The 22998-nt window shown below is 39.1% G+C and overlaps 4 protein-coding genes across 4 annotated transcripts; all 4 read right to left on the bottom strand.

Annotated features, from left to right (window-relative positions):
• Positions 1-5359: 5359 nt before the first annotated feature.
• On the bottom strand, positions 5360-8208 carry LOC106323444. The gene is made up of 2 exons (XM_013761568.1): positions 7818-8208; positions 5360-6600 (listed from the first exon to the last, which is right to left on the bottom strand). Exons 1-2 carry the CDS (start codon positions 8206-8208, stop codon positions 5564-5566), a joined length of 1428 nt encoding a protein of 475 aa, XP_013617022.1. The 3' UTR covers positions 5360-5563.
• Positions 8209-10241: 2033 nt separating this feature from the next.
• LOC106323443 lies at positions 10242-11273 on the bottom strand. Its single transcript, XM_013761567.1, has one exon. It carries the CDS (start codon positions 11271-11273, stop codon positions 10242-10244), a length of 1032 nt encoding a protein of 343 aa, XP_013617021.1.
• Positions 11274-12843: 1570 nt separating this feature from the next.
• On the bottom strand, positions 12844-13660 carry LOC106323442. Its single transcript, XM_013761566.1, has 2 exons — positions 13032-13660; positions 12844-12919 (listed from the first exon to the last, which is right to left on the bottom strand). The coding sequence occupies exons 1-2, from the start codon at positions 13658-13660 to the stop codon at positions 12844-12846; spliced, it is 705 nt and encodes a 234-aa protein (XP_013617020.1).
• A 5863-nt stretch (positions 13661-19523) lies between these two features.
• Positions 19524-21728, bottom strand: LOC106322953. Its single transcript, XM_013761101.1, has 7 exons — positions 21387-21728; positions 20944-21293; positions 20571-20862; positions 20251-20484; positions 19957-20111; positions 19781-19869; positions 19524-19678 (listed from the first exon to the last, which is right to left on the bottom strand). The coding sequence occupies exons 1-7, from the start codon at positions 21625-21627 to the stop codon at positions 19666-19668; spliced, it is 1374 nt and encodes a 457-aa protein (XP_013616555.1). The 5' UTR covers positions 21628-21728; the 3' UTR covers positions 19524-19665.
• Positions 21729-22998: the final 1270 nt, after the last annotated feature.

Raw genomic sequence — 22998 nt, 5'->3', positions numbered from 1 at the left:
CGAGTTTTTCCGCCGAAACCGGCAAATCGAGTTTTTCCGCCGAAACCGGCAAATCGAGTTTTCCCGCCAAAACTACAAAATCGCGTTTTCCCGCCGAAACAACAAAAACGAGTTTTCCGCCGAAACCGGCAAATCGGGTTTTTCCGCCGAAACTGCAAAATCAAGTTTTTCCGTCGAAACCGCAAAATCGAGTTTTTCTGCCAAAACTAAAACCGCAATATCGAGTTTTCCTTACAAAACCGGCAAATCGAGTTTTCCCGCCAAAACCGTGAAATTGAGTTTTACGGGTTTTCCAGAAAAACTTAATTTTACGTTTTCACGGGAAAATTCGATTTTGAGGTTTTGGCGAAAAACTCGATTTTGATTTTTTGGCGAGAAAACTCGATTTCGAAGTTTTGACGAAAAACTTGATTTTGCGTTTTTGGAGGGAAAACTCGATTTTGTTGTTTTAGTTGAAAACTCGATTTTGCGGTTTCGACGAAAAATTTCGTTTTTCAGTTTTTGGCGAGAAAACTCGACTTTAAGTTTTTTTTTGATGAAAAACATTATTAAATATTGTATAATAGTTATGTGAATCAAAATAAAAGGGTTAGAATTTAAACACTGGTCCTATTAGGGTCAACCCTATTTAAACCCTGTTTAAAAAATAAAATTTAGGGTTATAAATGGGTTTGCAGGGTTAGGTTAAGTCCATATTAACATCCCTACTCCTCAGGGATGATATGGATTTTTATCTCCATAGTTCCTTGTAACCTGCGTTTACAATCCACACTATTGAGTGAGCAAATGTCATCCGACAAATTAATCAGGTACATAACATTAGCTAGCTGCTGATGCCAATCTATGCCTTCCATGTCCCTGAATCCATCCTACCCCTATACTCGTTAAACGTGATGACAAAAAGTAATTACTTTTGAAACTGGCGCAAACCAAGAGTGGTTTTCTTTATCTCACTTGCCTCTGGCCTTCTTAGAAGCCTTGGAGAATATTAAGATGTCCTGGAACCTGAAAGTGTTGAGAATCTGTCATAAGTTAACCAACATTCAGTAAAGATGAGAAGATTATTACCCGAAGAGGTGAGAATAACAAAACCTTTTCATAACATATCGTTACTTGTGTTTGGCTATCCTATATAAATGATCTCTCACACCTTGCATTATAAAACTTGTACATACATATAAAAAAGGTAAATATATTAGCACTTGTTGTATTATTGTTTTTTTGGTAAAATAAAATATTTGGTAAAAAGTAATCCGACCTGCATAATCTTACTTCCGGAAGAGTCTCGCATATTTGCTATTATTTGGGAATTGCGAGTGCTGGATCTTAAATGGGGGGGGGTGGGGGGTGTTGGGTGGTATAAGACCATATTTAGGATGAGCTGTTTAGTGACAAATACATACTTAAATATAACACTTTTCATATGATTTCGTTACTTGTCATTTGGCTATGATTCAAAACATGCGGTGGTCTCGCGTCTACTCCGCCAACGTGAAAATAACATATATAATCTAAGAAATAAATATTTGATTTATAATCCGATTAGTGTAACTGATCTCTCACACGTTTGCATTATACCATTTGTAAACAATGCATATTAAATGGGGAGTTATTTCGTGTTCACCCCCTAGGGTGAACCTCTAGGTTCACCAACCAATAGGATTTCATTATTTCAAATTCGATATCTTTTAAAAAAAGAAACAAAATATTGTTAAGATATATTATGTTTTTAAAATAAAAAGGTTAAAAAATTAAAAAAAATAGTAGTTAGAGAAAAACGAATTAAAAAATAATAATAATATTTTTATCGTCGTCAGCAAAATAATAAACCCTAAATCCTAATCCCTAAACCCTAAATCATAAACCCTATAAACCCTTGGAGAAACTCTAAACCCTTGGATAATTCATACTCTAAATCAAAAATACTAAATCCTAAAACCCTAAACCCTTGAGTGTTTAGTGTTTTTGATTTGGAGTTTAGAATTAATCCAAGGGTTTAGGGTTCACCCAAGAGTTTATGATTTAGGATTTAGGGATTAGGGATTAGGATTTAGGGATTAGGGATTAGGATTTAGGGTTTAGTATTTTGCTGAGGACGATAAAAATATTATAAATTTTTTATTTATTTATTTTTACCTTTTTATTTTTAAAATATAATATAACTTATAGCTTGAGAAAATATTTTGTTTCTTCTTTTAAAAGATTTCAAATATGAAATAACACAATCCTATTGGTTGGTGAACCTAGAGGTTCATCCTAGGGAGTGAACCCAAGAATAAGTCTAAAATGGGACATATATCAGCACATGTTGTATTATTTACCTGTATTTACAAAACAATCTTACTTCAGTAAGAGTCACAAACCAGGACTAAATCTAGCTACACTGGCTACAACAAATATATAAACATGTACTTGTCTCAAAAACCTTTTCTTTCATTTTTCATTTTTTTGTAGTAAGATTTGTTTTGATCTTTACTACACAGTTAAACCAACTTGGCGAGAAGGCATCCTTTTGTATTAACGGAGGGTTTTCCCTGGACATCAGTCCATCACCATTCTTTAATTGTTTTTTTTTTTTCTTTCAGTCAACAAGAAGATACGATCATTAGATATTTGAGGTTCGTGCATAATAAGATACGAGATGCACCACCCTAGTGAAGGCATCGGCCTTATTGGGTCTGAACTTTTACTCTCTTGACCCAAACAGCCCACATTTCAACAATGACTACAAAATCAAGTCATGGAAAATATCATACATCAACGGATTTGGTGATCGCATTTGAGTAGTCTGAGGTTGTGTGGAATTATATAGATATGACAAGTGGTCTTATTCTCGGTATTATGTTAAAACTTTTGTTTTCTCATAACTTAATTAATGATATCGTGATTCCATGCGAATTGTTATTTTATCTTTTGGCATCCATAAACGTTTTTAGAAGATATTTCATTATAGTCGCTCTTTCTCCCATTCAAACAAATATATATATATATATATATATATATATATATATATATATTAGGCTAATGTCATATTTTCAATTTATAAAAGCAGATTTAAATATCAAATACTCAAAAAAAAGTTTTAATCAAAATATGTTAATTCAGAACATGATCATTTTGGATATATTTACTAAAGTGATGGTGTGTGCTAGAGTCTATTGAACCTTCTCACACTTTTGTCTCTTTAGCTACGATCTGCCCCCCTCTTTTCCCTACCTCTCTCTCTCTCTCTCTCTCTCTCTCTCTCTCTCTCTCTCTCAAGAGATCAACATGTGGGATAAATGGATATATATTTATGTGAATATTTTCTTATAATTGGAATAAGAATCATTTATTGTTTTATATGGAAACAAACGTAGGCATTTATCATTTGTTCATATGCATATAAGCACCTGAGAGAGAGATGTAATGTAACAAAAGGATTTTTTTTAAATGAGGTGGTCCCATAAATAAGCAAAAACTCATAGTTGTATATTCATTGAAGCTGGTGTCACAAACATATGATATTTTTAAGCATTTGCGACATACTTACAAATGCCAACATAATTATTTTCCTGATTTGTTTAACTTTGTGAGTTAAGTTCATGTAATACCAATTTATCCACTAGAATGCAAATTTTCCATTTAAATTGACATATATAAATTGTTGGTTTTATGCCTTTCATTTATATAAATCGTAATCGGCATCAAACTACAAAACCTTGGGCAAGTACGATTAGTACACTACAAACAGCTTATAATGAACTAAACCAGAACTTAATTTATGGGACCATAAAAGAGGGAACCTAAACATAAAATTAGAACTAATTAATAAGAAGAGAACTACTTTCAGTGCTATTGGGTCCCGTCACGACCACCGCCCACGTCACCATCTCGACTCACGTCTCCTCCACCACTGGTACCGCCGTCTCGCTCTCGCTCTCTCTCTCACTGTCACCACCACCGCCCACGTCACCACCAGCACCACCGGTCTGGTCTCCACCACCACCACCGGTCCCCTCACCGCCACCACCTACGGTCCACTCCCCAAGGGACCAAAGCTCCCACTGGACCTTGGCTAGCTTCCTCTTAATCTCGTCGCCTTTCTCTATAACCAGTCGGATTTGGCCATCGAGTATCTCTCTCTGTACATCGCATCGACATTCAGCCATCAAACAAACAAGTTTTTCATACACTTTTGTGTTATGCTTCGCATCCTCAACCAGTCGAGCCGCGTCCATCCGCAACACCCTGATCCTCTTGTCTCTCTTGGACAGCACGACAGGTATCTTCTTCGGTTCTTCCGGCATGGGCTTGTCCCTGGTTCAAACGGTCCCTTTTTACCGTGATGGTTACCGTGATCTCCGGCTGAGTGACGGTGACGTTGAGCGGCGGCAGCAGAGCGACGGATGAGACGGGAGGTGACAAAGGCGATTCTCATCATCTTTTGATTCTTTTTTTTGTCTTCTTCTCTCAGTAAAGATTGAGGAGTGAGGAGAGATGGTGTGTGTTTATAGATATTTATACTCGAGCTGTATTGTGAAAGAGGCGTAGTGATGCGATCAGGTTACTTTATGTATTGTGTGGAGAGGTTATTTCTTCTTCTTTTTTGAAAAAGTTCACCACAAATACATGTTGATGATATATACAACTCTAAAATCATTTACAATATTCCTTTTATAAAATGAAACACGTACGTTAAAATTAACCTGACTCTACTAATTAACCCAAACAAAAAATTTGTTTGTTTAAAAGTATATATTTCGACTTTAATATAATCGAGAACAGATGATTTTAGTTAGACTATAAAAGAAACCGAATTTATCAAATTTTAGTAATACTAATATTTTGTGAACTAACAACCGAATTGGAAAAAATAATTATCAATGACTAAGTTAAAAAGAAAATGATATAAATTATAAACAAAACACACAAAAACTCGAAGATATGAAGTTAAAAAATTCCTTTATTTTTTCTTGAAGATCAAGCTACTATTGGCTGCTTTTCTGCATGCATGTTGACCAATTAAATAAGGACACGTGCTCCTCTTCTCTCTTACTAATTGCGTGAGTGGCTGAGAAGAGACGGTTAAACCATCTTTAACCCTATTACCCCAAATGAGTTTTTTAATGCTTTTTTAATTAATTGATTGTACCTTTTTGTACTTAATAACTTTAGATAAGAAACTTTCAAAAATGTAGACTCCAATGGTAGTTTCTTAAATAGGGGTTCTTAATAAATTTTTTTTTAAGATAAAATTTATTTATTAAATAAAACATAATAAAATAGACATACATTTTAAATTTTTTAAAAAAACAAGGATTACTAAAATAAACGAGAATAATTTGAAAGAAACATTCTGAACTCAGTTGTTGTCTTCGTCACGTCCAAATTTACTCCATAAATATTCAACCAAATCAGCTTTGAGTCGTTGATGCATTTGTCGATCATGAATTCTTGTTCGAACACCCATCATATTGGCGATATTTGTAGGCATATCCGTAGAATAATCGAGATCGATATGTGAACTTCCAGACTCTTCTCCTTGTTGAAACTCTGAAACATTAGATAGAGTATATCCATCTCATTCGTCTTCAACGATCATATTATGGAGTATGATACATGCTCTCATAATATTCCCAATTTTGGCTTTATCCCAGAAAAGCGCGGGGTTTTTAACAATGGCAAATCGAGCTTGCAAAACTCCAAAAGCACGCTCGACATCTTTTCGGACAGCTTCTTGATGTTGAGCAAATAAAACCGCTTTCGGCACTTGTGGCATTGAAATAGATTGGATAAAAGTTGCCCATTTTGGATAAATACCGTCTGTGAGATAGTAAGCCAAATGATACTCTCTTCCATTGACAGAGAAAGTGACTTCTGGAGCTTGACCTTTTATTATATCATCAAAAACAGGTGAGCGTTCAAGAACATTGATATTATTTAAGGTACCTGGAGGACCAAAAAACGCATGCCATATCCATAGATCATACGAAGCAACCGCCTCTAAAACAATTGTGGGTGTTCCTGAACCCCGTGTGTATTGCCCTTTCCAAGCGGTGGAACAATTCTTCCACTCCCAATGCATACAATCGATGCTTCCTATCATCCCGGGAAATCCACGGAACTCACCAACTTGAAGTAGACGTTGAAGATCAGCGGGTGTTGGTCTTCTTAGGTACTCAACGCCGAATAAAGAAATTATTCCTTCCACAAAATGTTCCACACATGACCGAGTAGTAGTTTCACCGAGACGGAGGTATTCGTCAACAACATCAGCCGTACTACCATATGCTAAGACACGAATGACTGCTGTACACTTTTGAAGTGGAGAAAGACTAGACCTTCCGAGAGCATCTTTCTTTTGTCGAAAGAATTCAACTTCATTGGAGAGTCGATCAACAATACGCATGAACAATGGTTTGTTCATTCTAAATCGCCGACGGAATAGATTTTGAGTATATGTTGGAGTTTCGCTGAAATAATCATTCCATAAACGCACATTGCCTTCTTCACGATTTCTTTCAATGTAGACTCGTTTTTTCCTTTTCTTCCTTGTATCTTCTTGATCATCATGATTTATGCACAAATCCTCGAACGTTTGATCAAAATATTGATTGCAATATTGATTATAATATTGATCAAAATCATCTACTCCCTCAAAAGTGTTATGAGAAGATGAAGCCATAGAATTTTATTTTGTGATGAAAGAGAAGACTTTGTAACTTGAAAGAGAAGAGAAAAAATTTTATTTTTGTTGTGATCAATGAAAGAGAATGGCTTTGTTATCAAGGGGAAGACAATAACACTTTGTGGTGGAAGAGAAAACTTTGTAACTTGTGTTTTGCAAGAGAGAGTAGAGTGAAAACAATTTATTATGAGACAACCTACACTCGTGAGGAAGAGAGAAGAGTGACAATGCTTTATGAAAACTTTAGATGATGAGAGTAGAGTGAAAACAATGAAATGCATTACAATGCTTTATATAGAGCAAGAGAGAAGAGTGACACAACCAACACTCGTGACACATACAACTTGTTAACCAGGCACTCGTGACACTTACATACAAAACTCCTCACTTCAACATACAAAACTCGTGACAGAAACATACAAAAGGCATGACACGGACGTACAAACATACAGCTTGCATTTTGTCTTGACTTCAACTCGTGACTCTTGACTTCAACTCACATACAACTTGAATTTTGGCTCTGTTGTCTCCAAACTTCTTTCTCTCTGCACACGGGAAGAAAGGCAATAAGATACACATAACACATATAATTAAAATATTTCACTCAAGTTTCACTTAACACATTTCACTCAAGAACATGAACATAACTCGATTTAAACACATGAACATAAACTGGAAAACATTTTATCATAACAGGAACAGAAGATGACACATACATTACACAAGAACTCGATTTAAACACATACACCTAGTTATCCAGCATCTCTTTAAGAAGCTTAGTCTTTACTGCTTGTTCTATTTCAGAAAGTGGGTCTGTTTTTGAAATGAGGCTGTTAAGCAGAGCCATTTTCGAAACTCTCTCTTGCAGGGCCAAGTCTTTCTCTTTCATAGAGCACATGGTCTGAAACTTTAACGAAGCCTCATTATCTGCGATTGGTTTCTTTGCCGAAGCTGCTTTTGAAGCCTTAACACCAGTTGGCCTTTTGGTGGGTTGCTCGTCTAGATTGATAGTTGCTTAAAAAATATTTCGTGTGCCAGTTTCACAACATCACTCTCGCTCTGACCACTAGTTTTCTGTCTTGTTACTGCCGCTATGATCCACATAACTTGCAAACAAGATCATTCAGCTTCTGCCACCTTTGCTTACACTGAAGAGGTTCTGGGGGATCACCTCCTACCACCTTCGGACTAGCTGCAAAGTAAGCGGCAATGCGGCCCCAGAAAGTACTTGCTTTTTGCTCATTGCTGACTATAGCATCCTTGCTGGTGTTTAACCAGGCGCTAATGAGCACTAGATCATCAGAGGGAGGCCATTTTCTTCTTTCTTTGCGCACTGAACGTGAGTCTCCACAGAAGCTTGTGTTTGCAGTTTCAGTTGGTTCGGCACTGGTGTTTGCAGGTTCAGTTGGTTGAGTACTGAACACTGGGAGTTGTGAAGCGCTTTCATAAGGAAAGGGTTCGGGAAGGTTAGAATCTTGTTGACAGTTCAAAAGGTCCACAAACTTGGATGTGTGACTATATGGATTACTAGAATCCATATTACTATGTCAAACAAGTGAGAAAGAAGAAGTACAAAGAAGGATGTTGGTTGATGAAAAGGAAGAGAAGATATTTTCCCAGTTTTATAGAGGAAAAGAGAAGAAGATGTTGTTATAGATGAAAAGAGAAGAAGATGTTGTTACGGTTCTTTTCACTGTCTTTACTCTTTGAAAAGAGTAAAGCTGAGTAGACACATATCTAACTTATTTATTACCTAACTCTAACAAGCATTCATAAAGCTAACAACTATGACAAGCATTAAAAATTATAGCATTCATTAAGCTAACTACTATCAGAAACATTCATCACAACAACCATTCACTAACCAGCATTCATCACAACCATTGATTAAACTAACTACTAACCGGCCCTAACAATTAAGAAAATGGCAAGAAAATGATTTTAAGTTTTGAACACTAACCTCAAAGACAATCTGAAGTTGTTTTTGCTTCTCGCAAGCACTGGATGTGTAAACCTGTTCACATCGACTCAACCCTGTCAAAACGAGCAACACAATGAACTTAGGACATGATCCAACTTCAACACACTACGCTAAATACAGAGCCTAAGCTAAAATACAGAGCCAAGTGTTGATCCTTACGCTAGCTAAATAATCTTTAAAACACTAATTAAGATGAATGAAGTGAGCAAGTTAATTACTTGGGAAGTGATCTCAGTGAGGACCGAGACACTCGTCGGAGGAGACGCCGTGAGGACCGAAGCCGACGTCGGAGGAGACGCCGTGAGGACCGAAGCAGACGTCGCCCGTGGTGGCTTTGCATCGTCCGAGGAGGCACCTTCAGAACAGAGAGAGAGAGAGACGTCGTCTTTTGTGGGATTGGAACCTTCTTGTGACGGAGCGAGAGGAACGTTGTCCTTCGTGGTGGGTTTGGATCGGTCGTGGGTTTCGAGACTCCGTCTGTCACGGAGAAGACGGAGGAGACGCCGTGAGGAGCAAGAGAACCGTCGTCCTTCGTGGTGGGTTTTGATCTGCCCTATGTCACGGAGAAGACGAGAAGACGATAACGAAGCCAGACGGAGTATCGGTGGTGGAGGATCGGTGTGGAGGATCGGTGTGGAGGATCGGTGATGAGTTTGAATCACTCGTCGGTTTCGTCTGTCGAGTTGTTGATGACGGAGAACACGAAGTGAGAGGAGAAGAAAGAAAGAAAGGAAAATTGAATAAAAAAAAATACTTTTCCTATCCTGCTTACACGTGTCTATAAAACTCCCACTAAAATCGGTAACCGAACACACTAATTAAGGATCGATAACTTGAGTTTTATTTTTTTTTCATTTAATTTAAATCACCTATTAACCTTAAAACCCCATTAAGGTTTTGCGTTAAAGATGGTCTTATAGGTCTATATACTAGACTAATTAATGCCTTTACGAGCCTTCGTACGAGTCGGAGCTGCGCACAAAATATATTCTTTTGTCGGGACGGGAGGTAAACAAAAGATAATGATTTGTTTTTTCTTTTGTATGGAAAAACACAGAACATTATCATAAACTGAGACGTACCGTTAATAACATATCAGTCTATTCTTATAAACTACTAAAACGGTGGTTGAGAGTCGGGATAAGCGTAAAATAATAGTTAGCACAAAATTCTTTCTAACGTAGTGATAAAAGTTAAAAAATCATTTTAAGACAATAATCTATTTCTCAAATGAAACCGTTAAAATTAAGCAAATGAACCATCCACTCTACTCTTGGTTCTCAAAAAAAAATTGATATCCACTCTACTGCTTTGTGTGTTTAGACCCCAAGCAAAATTCGTATAATGTATAAAGAAATGGAATCTAACAAATTTTAATAATACATATAAATATATATATATATATACAGAACTTTTTTTTTTTTTTTTGAACTAAGCTTTCATATTAAAATGCATGAGAAAAAAAATTTACAAACCCTTGGCTAGTGTTTTGGAGCAAAGCCCAGTAGTTTTTGAAACCCAAATAAAAGACCATAAGTTAGAACCCAATAGAGGCCAAGTAAGAGGATTGTGGAGAAGCGGTGAGAGTGATCAAGTTAGCCACCGCTGCATCAAGCGAGAGGAGATGATAGGGTTGCTTGATTGAAAACTCAGTATCTTATCTCTCATTTGCCTATCAATCAAGCGGTTGATCGAGTCTGGGGATCGATATACCTGTCGATGGAACCGGCTGTTGCGTTCTGACCAGATCCAGTACATACAGCTTTGCCAACAGAGGAGAGTGAGCATTCCCAACGGTGATCGACTACTCAAGGCTTGCATTTGGATTAGAACCTGCGACCATGACCTCTGGGGTAAAAGGCCACATCTCTGCGCCAAAGGAAGCCAAATCTGCCAAGCATAACTACAATCAAAGTATAAATAGTTCCTACACTCAGGAGCCGAGTTGCAGAGGAGACAAGACGGGTCGGTTTGAAGTCCCCATCGTAACAACCTATCTCGAGTAGGACATCTGTCAAGTACGATCAACCACGTCATGAAACTCTGTTTTGGGATCCCTCTTTTGTTCCAAACAGATTCATGCCAAGGTACAGTAGGTCCTTCCTCCCTGAGTTTGTTGTAAACTTGACCAGTAGAGTAGCGGTTGCTAGTTTTGCCATCTATCTCCCACTCATAATAGTCTTCATCTTGCGTGAGAGTGATGGTAGTCATGAACACTTGTAGGTTAACTTGAGCTTCAGATCGTGCTGGTGGCAGTAACCATCGTCCATTGTAGTAGAGTGAAGCCAGAGTTGTGTTGTTTGGGATTCCTAAGGTGGCACTGCGAAGGAGCGATCGTATGCATCCCAAAGGGCACCAGTTGTCTGTCCAGAATCTGCAGGTCGCTCCATTCTCCACCCGAATCTTGATACAAGGGAACAGCTCACCGCTGAGTTTTAGTATCTTGTTTACCTGCCAGGAGTACCGCTGGCTTGGCTTAGTGATCCACAGGTTGCTAACGCTCCCTTGGAGGATCTCTTCACGGAACCACGCTACCCACACCGATCCAGCCTGAAAGAACTTCAGCCATATTAGCTTCAAACAACATGCTTTGTTCCTGATTGAAAGGTCCTTGATTCCCATCCCTGCTTCTGTTTTTGTTCTAGTTACTTATGTCCATGCAACTCTAGCAGTGTGATGCTCTTCAATGTCTCCTTTCTAAAGAAATACTCCACACAGTGAATTTATACATTTTACACATGCTTTGGGCAGGATAAACGTCGAACACCAAAATGTTGTGATTCCAGTGATGACCGTTTTGATGAGCAGTAGCCTCCCCGCAAAAGAAAGAGCTTTGGAGGACCAAGAAGAGAACTTTGTCTTGATCTGTTGAAGCAGCCCTTCGCAGTTTAGGAGAGTGAGCTTTTGGTACATAATGGCACTCCTAGATAACGCACAGGCAGAGATCCCAGGGGCATTCCTGTTGAGAATTGAATAAGCTCTGTCTCCCTGACGCTAAGTCCCGAAGCAAAGAAGGAGGACTTTTGAACGCTTACTGCAAGACCAGACCGGTGCTCAAACTCACGAAGTATTTACAGTACAGCTTGAACAGATTCAAGCGAACCATCCATGAAGATCAGAAGATCGTCAGCAAAGCAAAGATGGGTCATTCTAGATGACTCACAGCCCTTGTGGTAGTTGAATTTCATTTCACGGGCAGCCTTGTTCAGCATCAGAGAAAGATTGTTCATTGCCAAAACGTAGAGGTAAGGAGAAAGGGGATCTCCCTGCCTTAACCCCCTTGTACCTTTGAAGTAGCCATTCACTGATCCGTTATACCCTATTGTGAAGTTTGTAGTGCACACACATGCTTTCAGCCAGTCAAGATAAATTTGTGGCAGATTCAGTCCATGGAGGCAAGAGAAAAGGAAGTTCCATGATAAGGTATCAAAAGCTTTCACTATATCCACCTTAATGGTTATCCTTCTCTGACCATTTGACTTGTGATAACCGTGAACCAGTTGACCTGAAAGAGAGGTGTTCTCAACCAACCTATCCTTCACGAAGGCTGTCTGATTTGGAACTATGATTCCCGGTAGCAGTGGCTTGAGCTTCCTTACTAGTATGCGAGAGACTACTTCGTAGATTGTGTTAAGACAAGCAATGGGTCTGTAGTCAGTAATAAGTGACGCGCCTGTGTGCTTTGGAACAAGAGTGAGGATTGTGGCATTCGTCGAAGCAGGCAAGAAGGAGGTATAGAAGAAATTCTGTATTGCTTGTACAACTTCCGATCCTAGAAAGTCCCAAGAAGCTTTGTAGAAAGACGAGGTAAGTCCATCTGGACCTGGCGCCTTGTTTGGATTTAGTTTGAACAAAATCTTCATGATTTCCTCAGTGGTTGGGATGTTGATCATCTGCACAGCCTGAGCGTCAGTGCAGAGGAACGCAGCCAGCGAATGGAACCACGATGGAGGAGATGGTTGAGTGAGTGGTAAGACTGTCGGTCCTAGTATACACTGGAAGTGGGTAATAGCGTGGCTGCTCATCTCCAGCGGATCAATAATCAGAACTCCCGTAGGCAGTGAGAACGAGCGGATAGTGTTGAAGTTGAGGCGAGTCTGGACTATTCTGAAGAAGTATGTTGTATTTTGATTGCCCTCTTTTAGCCAGTTAATACGAGACCGCTGCCTAAAGTACATCTCCTATATCTTCCTCAGGAAGATCCACTTCTGGAGCGCCAATTGTTCTTGTTCAAACAGTTCTGGTGTTGGCGTTGATAGTACCTGTCCCTGCACAATTTGCAATAAACAGTTAGCCTCTCCAACTCTCTTTTGTATTTCTGAAAAATTGTCTTTATTGAGAGATTTTAAAACACTCTTGATTTTTTTCTGTTTCCAAAACAGTCCACTGAGGTTCGAGACAATGCTTCCGGCGCAAGACCAAGCTTCAGAGACCACACTGTGAAAGTCAGGGTGGAGAGTTAGGTAGTTGAAAAATTTGAAGGGTCTGGTACCAGAGGAGGGGATCTTATAGGACAGGTCTATGAGACATGGTGAGTGATCGGAGAATAGAGCTGGGAGGAAGAAGGAGGTACAGTTTGGGAACAGGTTCAAGACAAGGTTATTGATGAGAAGGCGATCGAGTTTCTTTGCTATAGGATCATCAGGCTGGCGGTTAGTCCAGGTGAATAGTGGGCCTTGAAACCTCATGTCGAACAATCCCATCTGAAGAAGGCAATCTTTAAGTTCTACCATCCGCTTGGAGAAGCTGTTGACAGAGGCCAGAGAATGCTCATCATAGTGAATGATTTGGTTCAGATCACCTCCTATCATCCATGGAACAGTGGAGAGCGCAAAGGATTGACAGAGATTCAAAAGTTCTATCCAGAGGTCAGTTCTCTCTGCACTCTCATTAGAAGCATATATTGCAGTGTAGATAAAGAGGCTTGAGCCCGGAAGCTTGATTTCACAGGTGAGGGATTGACGGGACTGGCTCAAGAGCTTCACTGATACAGAATCTTTCCAAATCATTACGATTCAACCATCTTCATCAGACAAATGGTTAGATGTATAGTTCCATCCTCGACAGACTTTATTCATTAGGTAGCTAAGGTTATGATCTTTTATATGGGTCTCCAAAATAGTACCAAAAATGGGCTGCTGACAAGCTAACCATTGAGAAAAGGGTAAATGCTTATCCGGATCATTTAGACCATGGACATTCCAAAAAAAGAGTTTTGCACTCATTGGGTTAAGTTTTTGCCTTCTTCAGGAGGAAGAAGACCAGGAGGATCTAGGGGAGCAAAAGGGTTAAAAGTATGTACTGATGAAGGGGAGTGAGGCTCAGAACGGGAAGAGGTTTTTGGCTCAGTAGAAGTAAAAAAGGAAAGTTGAGCAGTGAAGGACGGAAAAACCTCAAGACTTGGGTTAGAGCGGGTACGTTTCAGAGAGGGCTTTGGGTCTGAGTTAGGGGAGGAGTCGAAAGGGGGGGTTAGTGTTTTTGAAAGGCTTATGGTGGTGGGTAGAGTGTGTTGGAGGCTTTTTGAATGTTGGTTGGAGTTTTTTGGAGGACAGGGAGGAGGCGAATTTGAAAGTTTCATCAACATGGTTTTTGTTTGACAAAGGGGAGGCAGAGACCAAGGAGGAAGGATCTTTAACTGTAGTAGAAGTTTCAACCTCCATTCTCACCACAGTACTATTAGGAGACCCGAGTGGAGTCTTTGCAGAAGCTGAGCCATTGGGTGGGTTTGTGGAGGTTGAAGGGACATCCTTGGCAGGAGGGGGTTTTTTATGGGGTTTTTGTGGAGTTTTGCTCACTTGCTTTGGTTGAGGGGGAAGTTGGAGACAATTTTTTACTATGTGGCCCAATTCATTACAGTGGGAGCATGTTGGTGGAAGCCATGGATAAGACACCATTACCTCAACAATTTCACCATTCTGACGTTGGAATTCGACCACAGAGGGCAGAGGCTTTGTTAGATCAACCGCCACTTTGACGTGAGAGAGGGTTAAGCTGACAAGATTTTTGGTGAAATCATCTGTCTCTATCGGCTCTCCAACAAGGCCCGCCACCAGACTCAAGCCATCGTCATGTCGGAGATCTAGAGGAACGCCTGTGAGATGAGCCCATATCTGGATGGACTCTAGTGGAGGGGAAGTGAACGAAGCTTTTGAGGACCATTGAACAGCATGAAACATTGAATCCCCTATGTACCAGACTGTTTTCTCAATGATTTTTTGCCTCAGATAAGCAGAGGGAATTCTCACGAGCATAGAGTAAGATAAAGGGTTGATGTGGATTTCCACACGCTTCCCTTTACCCCACATGTGATTAAGCACATTCTGAATCTGGGTGAAAGGTGGTGGTCTCCCGTTAAAGTAGCATATTATGAAGTCCTTATGTAGTTCTTCACCCTTCTGGAACACACTATCAGGTATCAGCACACGGGGTCTGCCAGATTCTGCAATGGTCACAGGCGCCAAACGACGAAGGGTTTTGTTTTCAGATTTTTGAATTTTTTCCACAAGTGTGGGAGCAGGGGGGTTAGCGGGCAGGGGAGGGTTTTGAGGGGGATTTACAGTAGAAGTAGAGGGTGCACATAGCTTTGCGGGTGAAGGTTTTTGGAGTATAGGGTTTTGGTTAACAGACGGCGGTGGTAGGATAAAAGGTACAGGAACAGAGCCATTTGAAGCTCTGTTAGTTTGAACAGGAGAGAATGGTTTAGGTGGAATAACTTTGAGGGTTTCAAGGTTTTCAAGGTTGGCTTTTCCAATCGACCCAAAGCTAACAGCGGGGAGCTGCTTTGCTGGTAGATTGAACATAGGAGAGGCTGGTAAGAAGGGATCTACACCAGCAGTGGAGGGAGGATGAGAAATTGAGACTACGGCCTTGGATAACCTGGCAGTTTGTAGTTCACGATGGGAGAGAGGAGGAGAGTTGTCAAGAGGGGGGAAATCTGGGTCAGGAGGGTCAGGAGGAAGGGGTGGGATGGGGTTTTGACTTTCACCGGCGGTGAGAAGCGGAGGTCTCGCGGCGGAAGCGTTGCTGCTAGGGAACCAGAGGTTCACCATTGGGAACCGGGCCTGAGAGGATTTTTTCTTTTTATGTTTTATATATACAGAACTTGAAAACAATAATTTAAATAGAGAAACTAATATAATTAAAATAAATGTTCAAAAGATATGAGTGCTTTCGAAAAGAAAAAAGAAATGAAGTTAAGACTCTAATGTTAACTAAGTTAGCTTTGATTGGTAACATGTAGTACACTTGATTTAAGTTGAGTTAAGCATATAAATCAAAAATGTTATCAATCATGAATTAGTTTTAAGATTTTGAAGTTGTGTTTGAGTTATAGTTGATTATAATTGAGTTACAATTTTGAGTTATAGCCTTTATAAAAATGATAATTCAAATCTAAAATCTACATCAACAAAAAGGTCATGTATTAAGATTTGAGTTAAAGAAAAGTTTGGGTTTGTCAATTAACTACCCACTACCTTTTGAGTATTAACAGTTTAAAAATATTACAATACATAACCACGTAGCCTTTACGTTTTTAGTTTATATTATTTAATACAATATACTTAACAATTTATTATGGTTATATACTAGTTAGCCAAAGTTTTTTCTCTAAATTATACTAAAGACAATCAACATTAGCCAGAGCTTTTATTTAGAAAACGAAAAAGAAAAGACAAAACGACTGAAAGACAGTACGAGAACGTAAGCATCAGGTCCGGTAGTTGCGTCGGGTAGCCGCAAGTAACGGCGTCCATCCAATCGCCGGTGAACTTCTCTCTTGGGATTCAATACTATCCGTCCATGGCAGATATTTACAGGTCCTTCCATCATACGTGCAGCTGTACGTTGGACCCAGTGATGAAGTTGCTATGTCTCATTAAGTAGAAGACTACATCCAATTAATGGTCCCTCGTGTCACATGCTTTAAAACACTCAAATTATTCAAGCAAAAACAAACACTCTCATGACACATGCAAATGAGTGATATAGCAGTTGAAAATATTGTCTCATAACGTTATTTCGACAAAGAAAACAAATATTTTTTGAAGGTGATATTATATTGGTGAATAACCAAACAATACAAGCCTATAGTACTTGACTCTATCTTTTTTTTCTGCTAAAATTGACACTATCATTGATATCGATGCATAACAGTATGGCTATTTCTGAATTAGTATGGTCGATTTTTTTTTTCCAACTAGTTATATTAAAAAAGGGCCAAGCCCAGAAACCCAGTTACAAACTTACGAGGCCCACACCGGCAATACGAAAAACAAAAGCCCAAAAAACAATGCGCACACAAGCGGATAGAAAATGGGACAGCCCAAACTTCTAAAGACCGTCTTTACCGGCTCTAGCGTCGACTCCTTCAACACCGTTAGTGCACAAGTGTCTAGATCTCAAATCCAGAGGACACGCGTCACCCCATCTCTTCACCTTCACAGAACACCGGCGACCTCAACGGCGTTTCACCGGATTCACCCCTGAGCCATCAACCTTCATCGATTCCGGAACACACCGGAGCCCATGACCTACATCCATCATCACCGCAACCGCCTTAACTTGTGTGTCTTCTTTATCAGAGAGAATCAATCACGAGCGCGAGATCTCATCCGCCACCGTTCGAGCACACAGCAGAGGAAAAGCATCGCGCAGACCATAACCATCTTTCACCGGAGAGCTTCTCTCGTTCTGCGACGAGAGCTCAACCCCCAAATCCCAAACCGACAATGCAAGAACAATTATAAAAATCACACCCTAAAACCGATTTAGGGAAACAAAAGCCGAAGAGGCAAGATAATAAAGATCTTCACCCCTCGGAGACTAGGCCGGAGACTATTGGAGCTATAGGAGCTTCCACCTTCCCGGAATCTTAGCCGGCGACGCGGAGCTAGGGAAGCCTCCACCCCCCGGAAGCTTAGACGGCGACTACAGAGCTATAAAAGCCTCCATATCCCGGAACAAACGCTGAACTCGACAGCTGGCTGTCACATCGAAACCACCGTCCTACATCCTCACCGCGAAGCCAGAGAAAGAGGAGTTACCGCCGCTCAAAACCACCACTAGCGGGGCCTTTTCCGGGCAAAACCCTAGCCCAGATCCGCTAGTATATCGGAGAGAGACCACAGATCGAAGCACCCAGTCAGAGAACTGAACCGAAATGACCAAAAGAGAACCACCGGCGCCGGCACGCGCTCGGACGTGCCGCCGGACGCTGAGACTTCCTACACACCCTTTCAATAACTTCAATGTTCCTGATTTAATTAGTATGGTCGATTAAAAAATAGCAACATATATTGGTAAATTCTTTAAATGATGCTTACCTCGTAGGAAATAACGTACGTTAACGTTGGTTTTCTATTTCTAGAAAGTTATTACTCTTTCCGTTTTATATTGTAAATAGTTTTATAGAAATTTTTGTGTTTCAAAATATAAATAGTTTTTATATTTCTAGATAATTTTTACATTTATTAGATATAGTGTGACCAATCAAACAAAATAAACATGTTTATGATTGTTAAATCATATCTAATCTATATATTAAATAATATTTTTTAAAGAAATAATATTTTTTTTTAATTTTTGTGTGTTTAGGTAAAACTACCCTTTTTTTTAATAACAGGTAAAACTACCTACTTAGAAAAAACAGAGGGAGTATTTTTGTTTATAGGTTCCCTTTCACTTTCTTTTGAGAAAACGTGAAACTTGGCACACATTAAGCATCACACAATCTCGACAAATTTATTATTTCAAAACAAATCCCTACCGGTTATATGCAAATACACAAAGTGTACGTAAGCGACATGGAAAAGTTTATAAACATGTTGTCCTTGTTTTATATACGTGTCGTGTAAAATTACGAAAACCATAGTAAAGAATATATCCAATTAGGGGTGGGCACTTTATCCGATATCCGAAGTGGCACCCGAACACGATCCGAAAAACCCGAACCAAAATCTGAACCGAAGTAGCAAAATACCGGAACGGTTATTGAATAAAGAGAGATTGGATACCCAAATCCGAACGGATAATACCCGAACCCGAATAGATATCCGAAAATAACCGAACATATGTATAATTAACCTTATATTTCTAGTTTACATCTCTTATTTTATATAAAATATTTATATTGATATTACACATACTTTAAGTTCATTGGTTAAATCACCGGTGGATGCATATATTTATGTCTAAGAGTAGCGGTTGAAGGCGGAAGATTGAGGTTTAAGAGTATAAATCATAATATTCAAGTGTTGGAAAAGATAATTTGAATCTTCGCCGTTGTTATTGGAGATTGCCGGAGTTGAAACTCAGAATTTTCGTTGGTGGAGTTTGGACTTTCTAGATGCATGTATTACTACACGTGTATTTGTAATCTGTGTATTCTATCTCTTGGGTCATTAGAGCATCCTTATCGCAAAAGCTATTAGATTAGGTTTTTAATTTTTTTTTTCTTTTTTTGATTTTTTTTTTTTAAAACCAACTAATCGTGGCAATCCACGTATACGTAGGACTCACATACAGTATAAGAGGCAACTCTTGTGGAAGAGGTGAGAGGATGAATTTTTTTAGAAAAAGTAGGCTCCACCTGGAACCCACCACCTAAGAAATAGCTAAGAGTTTAGCGATAATAATGCTCTTAAAGCAAATGTTGACAAAGAAAATAAAAAACTATTTATCATACAAATTTAAGAGAAAACTGATTTGGCTTAAATATTTGATTAAAAAGACAAAAATATTTTTTCAAATATTTTTGGTGTTTTAACATTGTTTAATTTATGATAGACATTATTTCAAACTCGGCTTACTAGATATATAAGTTTGGCACGCGTTAGGATATCTGAACAATTTCGGTTTACATGATACAAAAGCAAAATGAAAATAAATACTTCAAATTAAAACATAACGAAAAGCAAGAGATGCTGCTGATAACTTAGTAACAAGTTCACCACTCTAGGTTTGAGATTAACGTCCTTTAGTAAGAAAAGTCCAAAATCCGTCCGGATAGCTTTCTTCATATGATTGCTCTACAATTTATGACACAATTTTGAGTATTTGGAAACTTGAACACATGCTACTTTTTCTCTTCAATCTCGTATAATTATTAATTAAGAAAGAAAAGAACTTGCCTAGGCAAACGATGTCGATCGTACTCAGCTAATTGACACAGCCTCTTGTTCTCACCTGATAAAACCATCTGCTCACGAATTTCATTTTCCTGCGAGTGGATAAAGTTAAGCAGGGTTCTTAATTGCTCAAATAGTTAGGACAAACAAAGAAGATAGAAAAAGTTAAGCATGCTTACTTCTTGTGCATGTTCTTCATCACTTGAGAGATGAGCCCTGAACTTATCAATGCTTTTCGTATTAAAGCCGACACACAATCTGCAATAGAACATTGAGGTAGATTGATCGTTCCCACTTCCACTGCTGCTGCAGTTCTGAAGTAGTCTTTTTTCCCCTGAAGAAGTGGAAATGTAACAAAAAAATAAAAAACGCAAGTAAGCTTGGAGACAGACAGAAGAGTGATGAAGAACATGCACAGAAAAACTAATTACACGAGCATGAAAAATAATTAACAGAAGTGGATGTGAGAGGACCTGAAAGTATGCTTTCCCAGAGCCACTCAGCAGAAGTGAGCAGGTATGACATTTTGTAAGGCCTAAACGAATAAGCCAGAAAAAAGTTGTAATTATTCTCTTGTAGTAGAGAGACAAGACCACAATCCAAGATCTCCACATTATCCGATATGAGCATGATTATAGCAGCTGTTTGAGGAGGATTATTACGATGCCATTCCAACATATCGCTAAACATTCGCGAGTATGTGACATCTATATATCATCAAACAATAAAAAGCATTTCAGTGAGGGTAGAAATATTTAAACCCTACAAATTAAATTCAAAGGAAGCAGCTAACCGCTAACGGTATGTGCAATATCGACACCAGTGGAAGAGAGAGCTTGTCGGGGAGTATGTTTATGGTCGCGATAGGCAGTGATGGAGACAGGACCATAGTAGCCAAGTTCCTTGACTGCCGCCTCTATACTCGGACGGACCTGACGAGCATCATAACCTTGAGGTATCGGACATGTAAGCATGTCCCACCACACCTGTATTTTAGCTGTGGCAAATTCAGGCGTCGCCTTGTAGTTTCTTCCCCAATCCTCCGTGTAACGTACGAGTTTGTGGTCCGTAGGGTTCACATACTCCTGCGCAGGAGTGGGAATAGTTAGATAATGCAATGATACACGCAAAGAGAAGAAAGAGAGAGAGAGAGAGAGGATGCTTACTTCCCGTGAATGACTGTAACTCGAGAGATGCTTCCTGAATTTCTTCAGGTATCCACTATTGTAATTGCACGATTTGCAATAACACTTGGCACCAGCCTGAACACCAGCAGCAGGTGGTGAGCTGCTTAGTAATTTTTTCCAGCACCACTGTTCACTAATGGAGAGAACCATATATTCTGGCTTAACTAAATAAGCCAGAAAAAGCTTGTATAGCGTCCGTTGCTGTAGCCGGACCAGATCCCAGGTGAATTTATCTCCCACCTGATCTGATATGATCATCATTGTAGCAGGAGGAGGATTCAGACGTCGCCATTTCACCAAATCCTCATACATGAAGTAGGATGTGCTCTCTGTTTCAGTTTTTTTTTTCTTTTAATTAGTCATATCCAAACTAATAAACATACTATTATATATATATAAAGTTCTAGAGATGGATAACCAACCGGATTTGGTATGTGCTACAGAGACTTCAGTGGATAAGAGCCCTTTCAGTATGTGATCAGGGGTTTGTGTTTGGTCGCCATAGGCAGTGATGGAGACAGGGCCAGAGTAGCCTTGTTCCTTGAACGCTGCTTCTAAACTCGATCGGACCTGACCAGCCTCATAACCCTCCGGAATCGGACAGTCCTTCATGTCCCACCACACCGCTATGTTAGCCGTCGCGTATTCAGCCGTCGCCTTCATTCTGTGAACACCTTTTTAACAAATCACACACACAACTCCTCCTTTGGTTCTAGGGCTTCCTTATATATACATCAAACTATGAAATCGGATAGTCCACCACCTTTTTGTAATATTTACTTTTTTGTTATGACAAATCTTATTCTTAATTTGCGAAACGCATAAAATTTTTTTTTTAAATTGACATCTACTAACATTTTAAATGTTGAAGTTTTTCGGTTAGTAATTGAAACTTTTAAAGTGGCAGTTGTATCTTAAAAACTTTCAATTTGACTTATTTTTCCATCGAATAAAAAAATAACATATTGTACAAGTAAAATATGTTGATGTGTAAGTCTTTTTTTCAAAAACAATAAATAATGAATATCATGTTAATTAACAAAACTAACAAAATCAAGTTAGAAGATCCTAAAAGTCAATTGTGGGACTAGAGATGAATGCAATCTTTAGTTTGCGGGAGAGAATATGAGATACATAGAGTCAATAAAGAAAACATAGGATCAATAAAGAAAAAATACAGTGAATGCAGCAAACGGCGGCCTTCCAATGATTATAATATGAAAAGTATCAAACACAAATGATTATAATAGGGAAAATCGCATAAAAACCTTCAAAGTGGCAATCACTTACACTTTAAACCTCCAAGGTTTACTACAACTAGCAACTTAAACCTTCAACTTGGCAATTTTAGTAATTCAAACTTTCGACTTGGCAATTTATTTCTCTCCATCATTTTCAATAACGGAACAGTTAGCTCCGTTAACAGCACAGTTAACTCCGTAAATGGTGTTTAGTCAGCTGTTGTCTTCGCACCTTCTTCAAAGACACTCTTAAACCTCTCATCATTAGCACCATCTCCTGCGTCTACAACAACTTCTTCTCCATCATCATTCTTATCTGCCTCTTGTTGAACTCCTGCCTCTTGTTGAATTTCGTCTTCTTCCTCAGCTAATGGTTGCTCATCCTCGGATTCTTCACCTTCATCATCTTCTCTCGGCTTATTTAGACATTCCTCACCACTGTGTGCTTCATATCCATCATCATGATCTGCATCTTTCTCTCGGTTTTGTTCCAGAAACACATCTACTTCACCACATTATTTCCCTGCAGTTTGTATCTCAACCATATCGTCATTGGTCGTGTCAAACACATACTTAAGATCTTTCATATCCTCGCTTGGAAGCTTGTACCAAACCAAATCAATTGATGACATGAGTTTCTCCTTCGCAAGGAAGCGTTCAAAATTCTCTCATCCAATTTCAAAAGGCTTCCAAAAATTCTCCTTACAACCCACTTCACCAACATAGCGATAAGTTTCATTTGTCTTCTCCATAGTTCCACCATAATGGGATATTGAGTTTTATTCTTGGTTTG

Source organism: Brassica oleracea, chromosome C2 (genome assembly GCF_000695525.1).
Source record: "Brassica oleracea var. oleracea cultivar TO1000 chromosome C2, BOL, whole genome shotgun sequence".
In the NCBI taxonomy this organism is placed as follows: domain Eukaryota; kingdom Viridiplantae; phylum Streptophyta; class Magnoliopsida; order Brassicales; family Brassicaceae; genus Brassica; species Brassica oleracea.
Note: the sequence above shows the minus strand (reverse complement) of the source record. Positions and strands in the feature narration are given on the sequence as shown.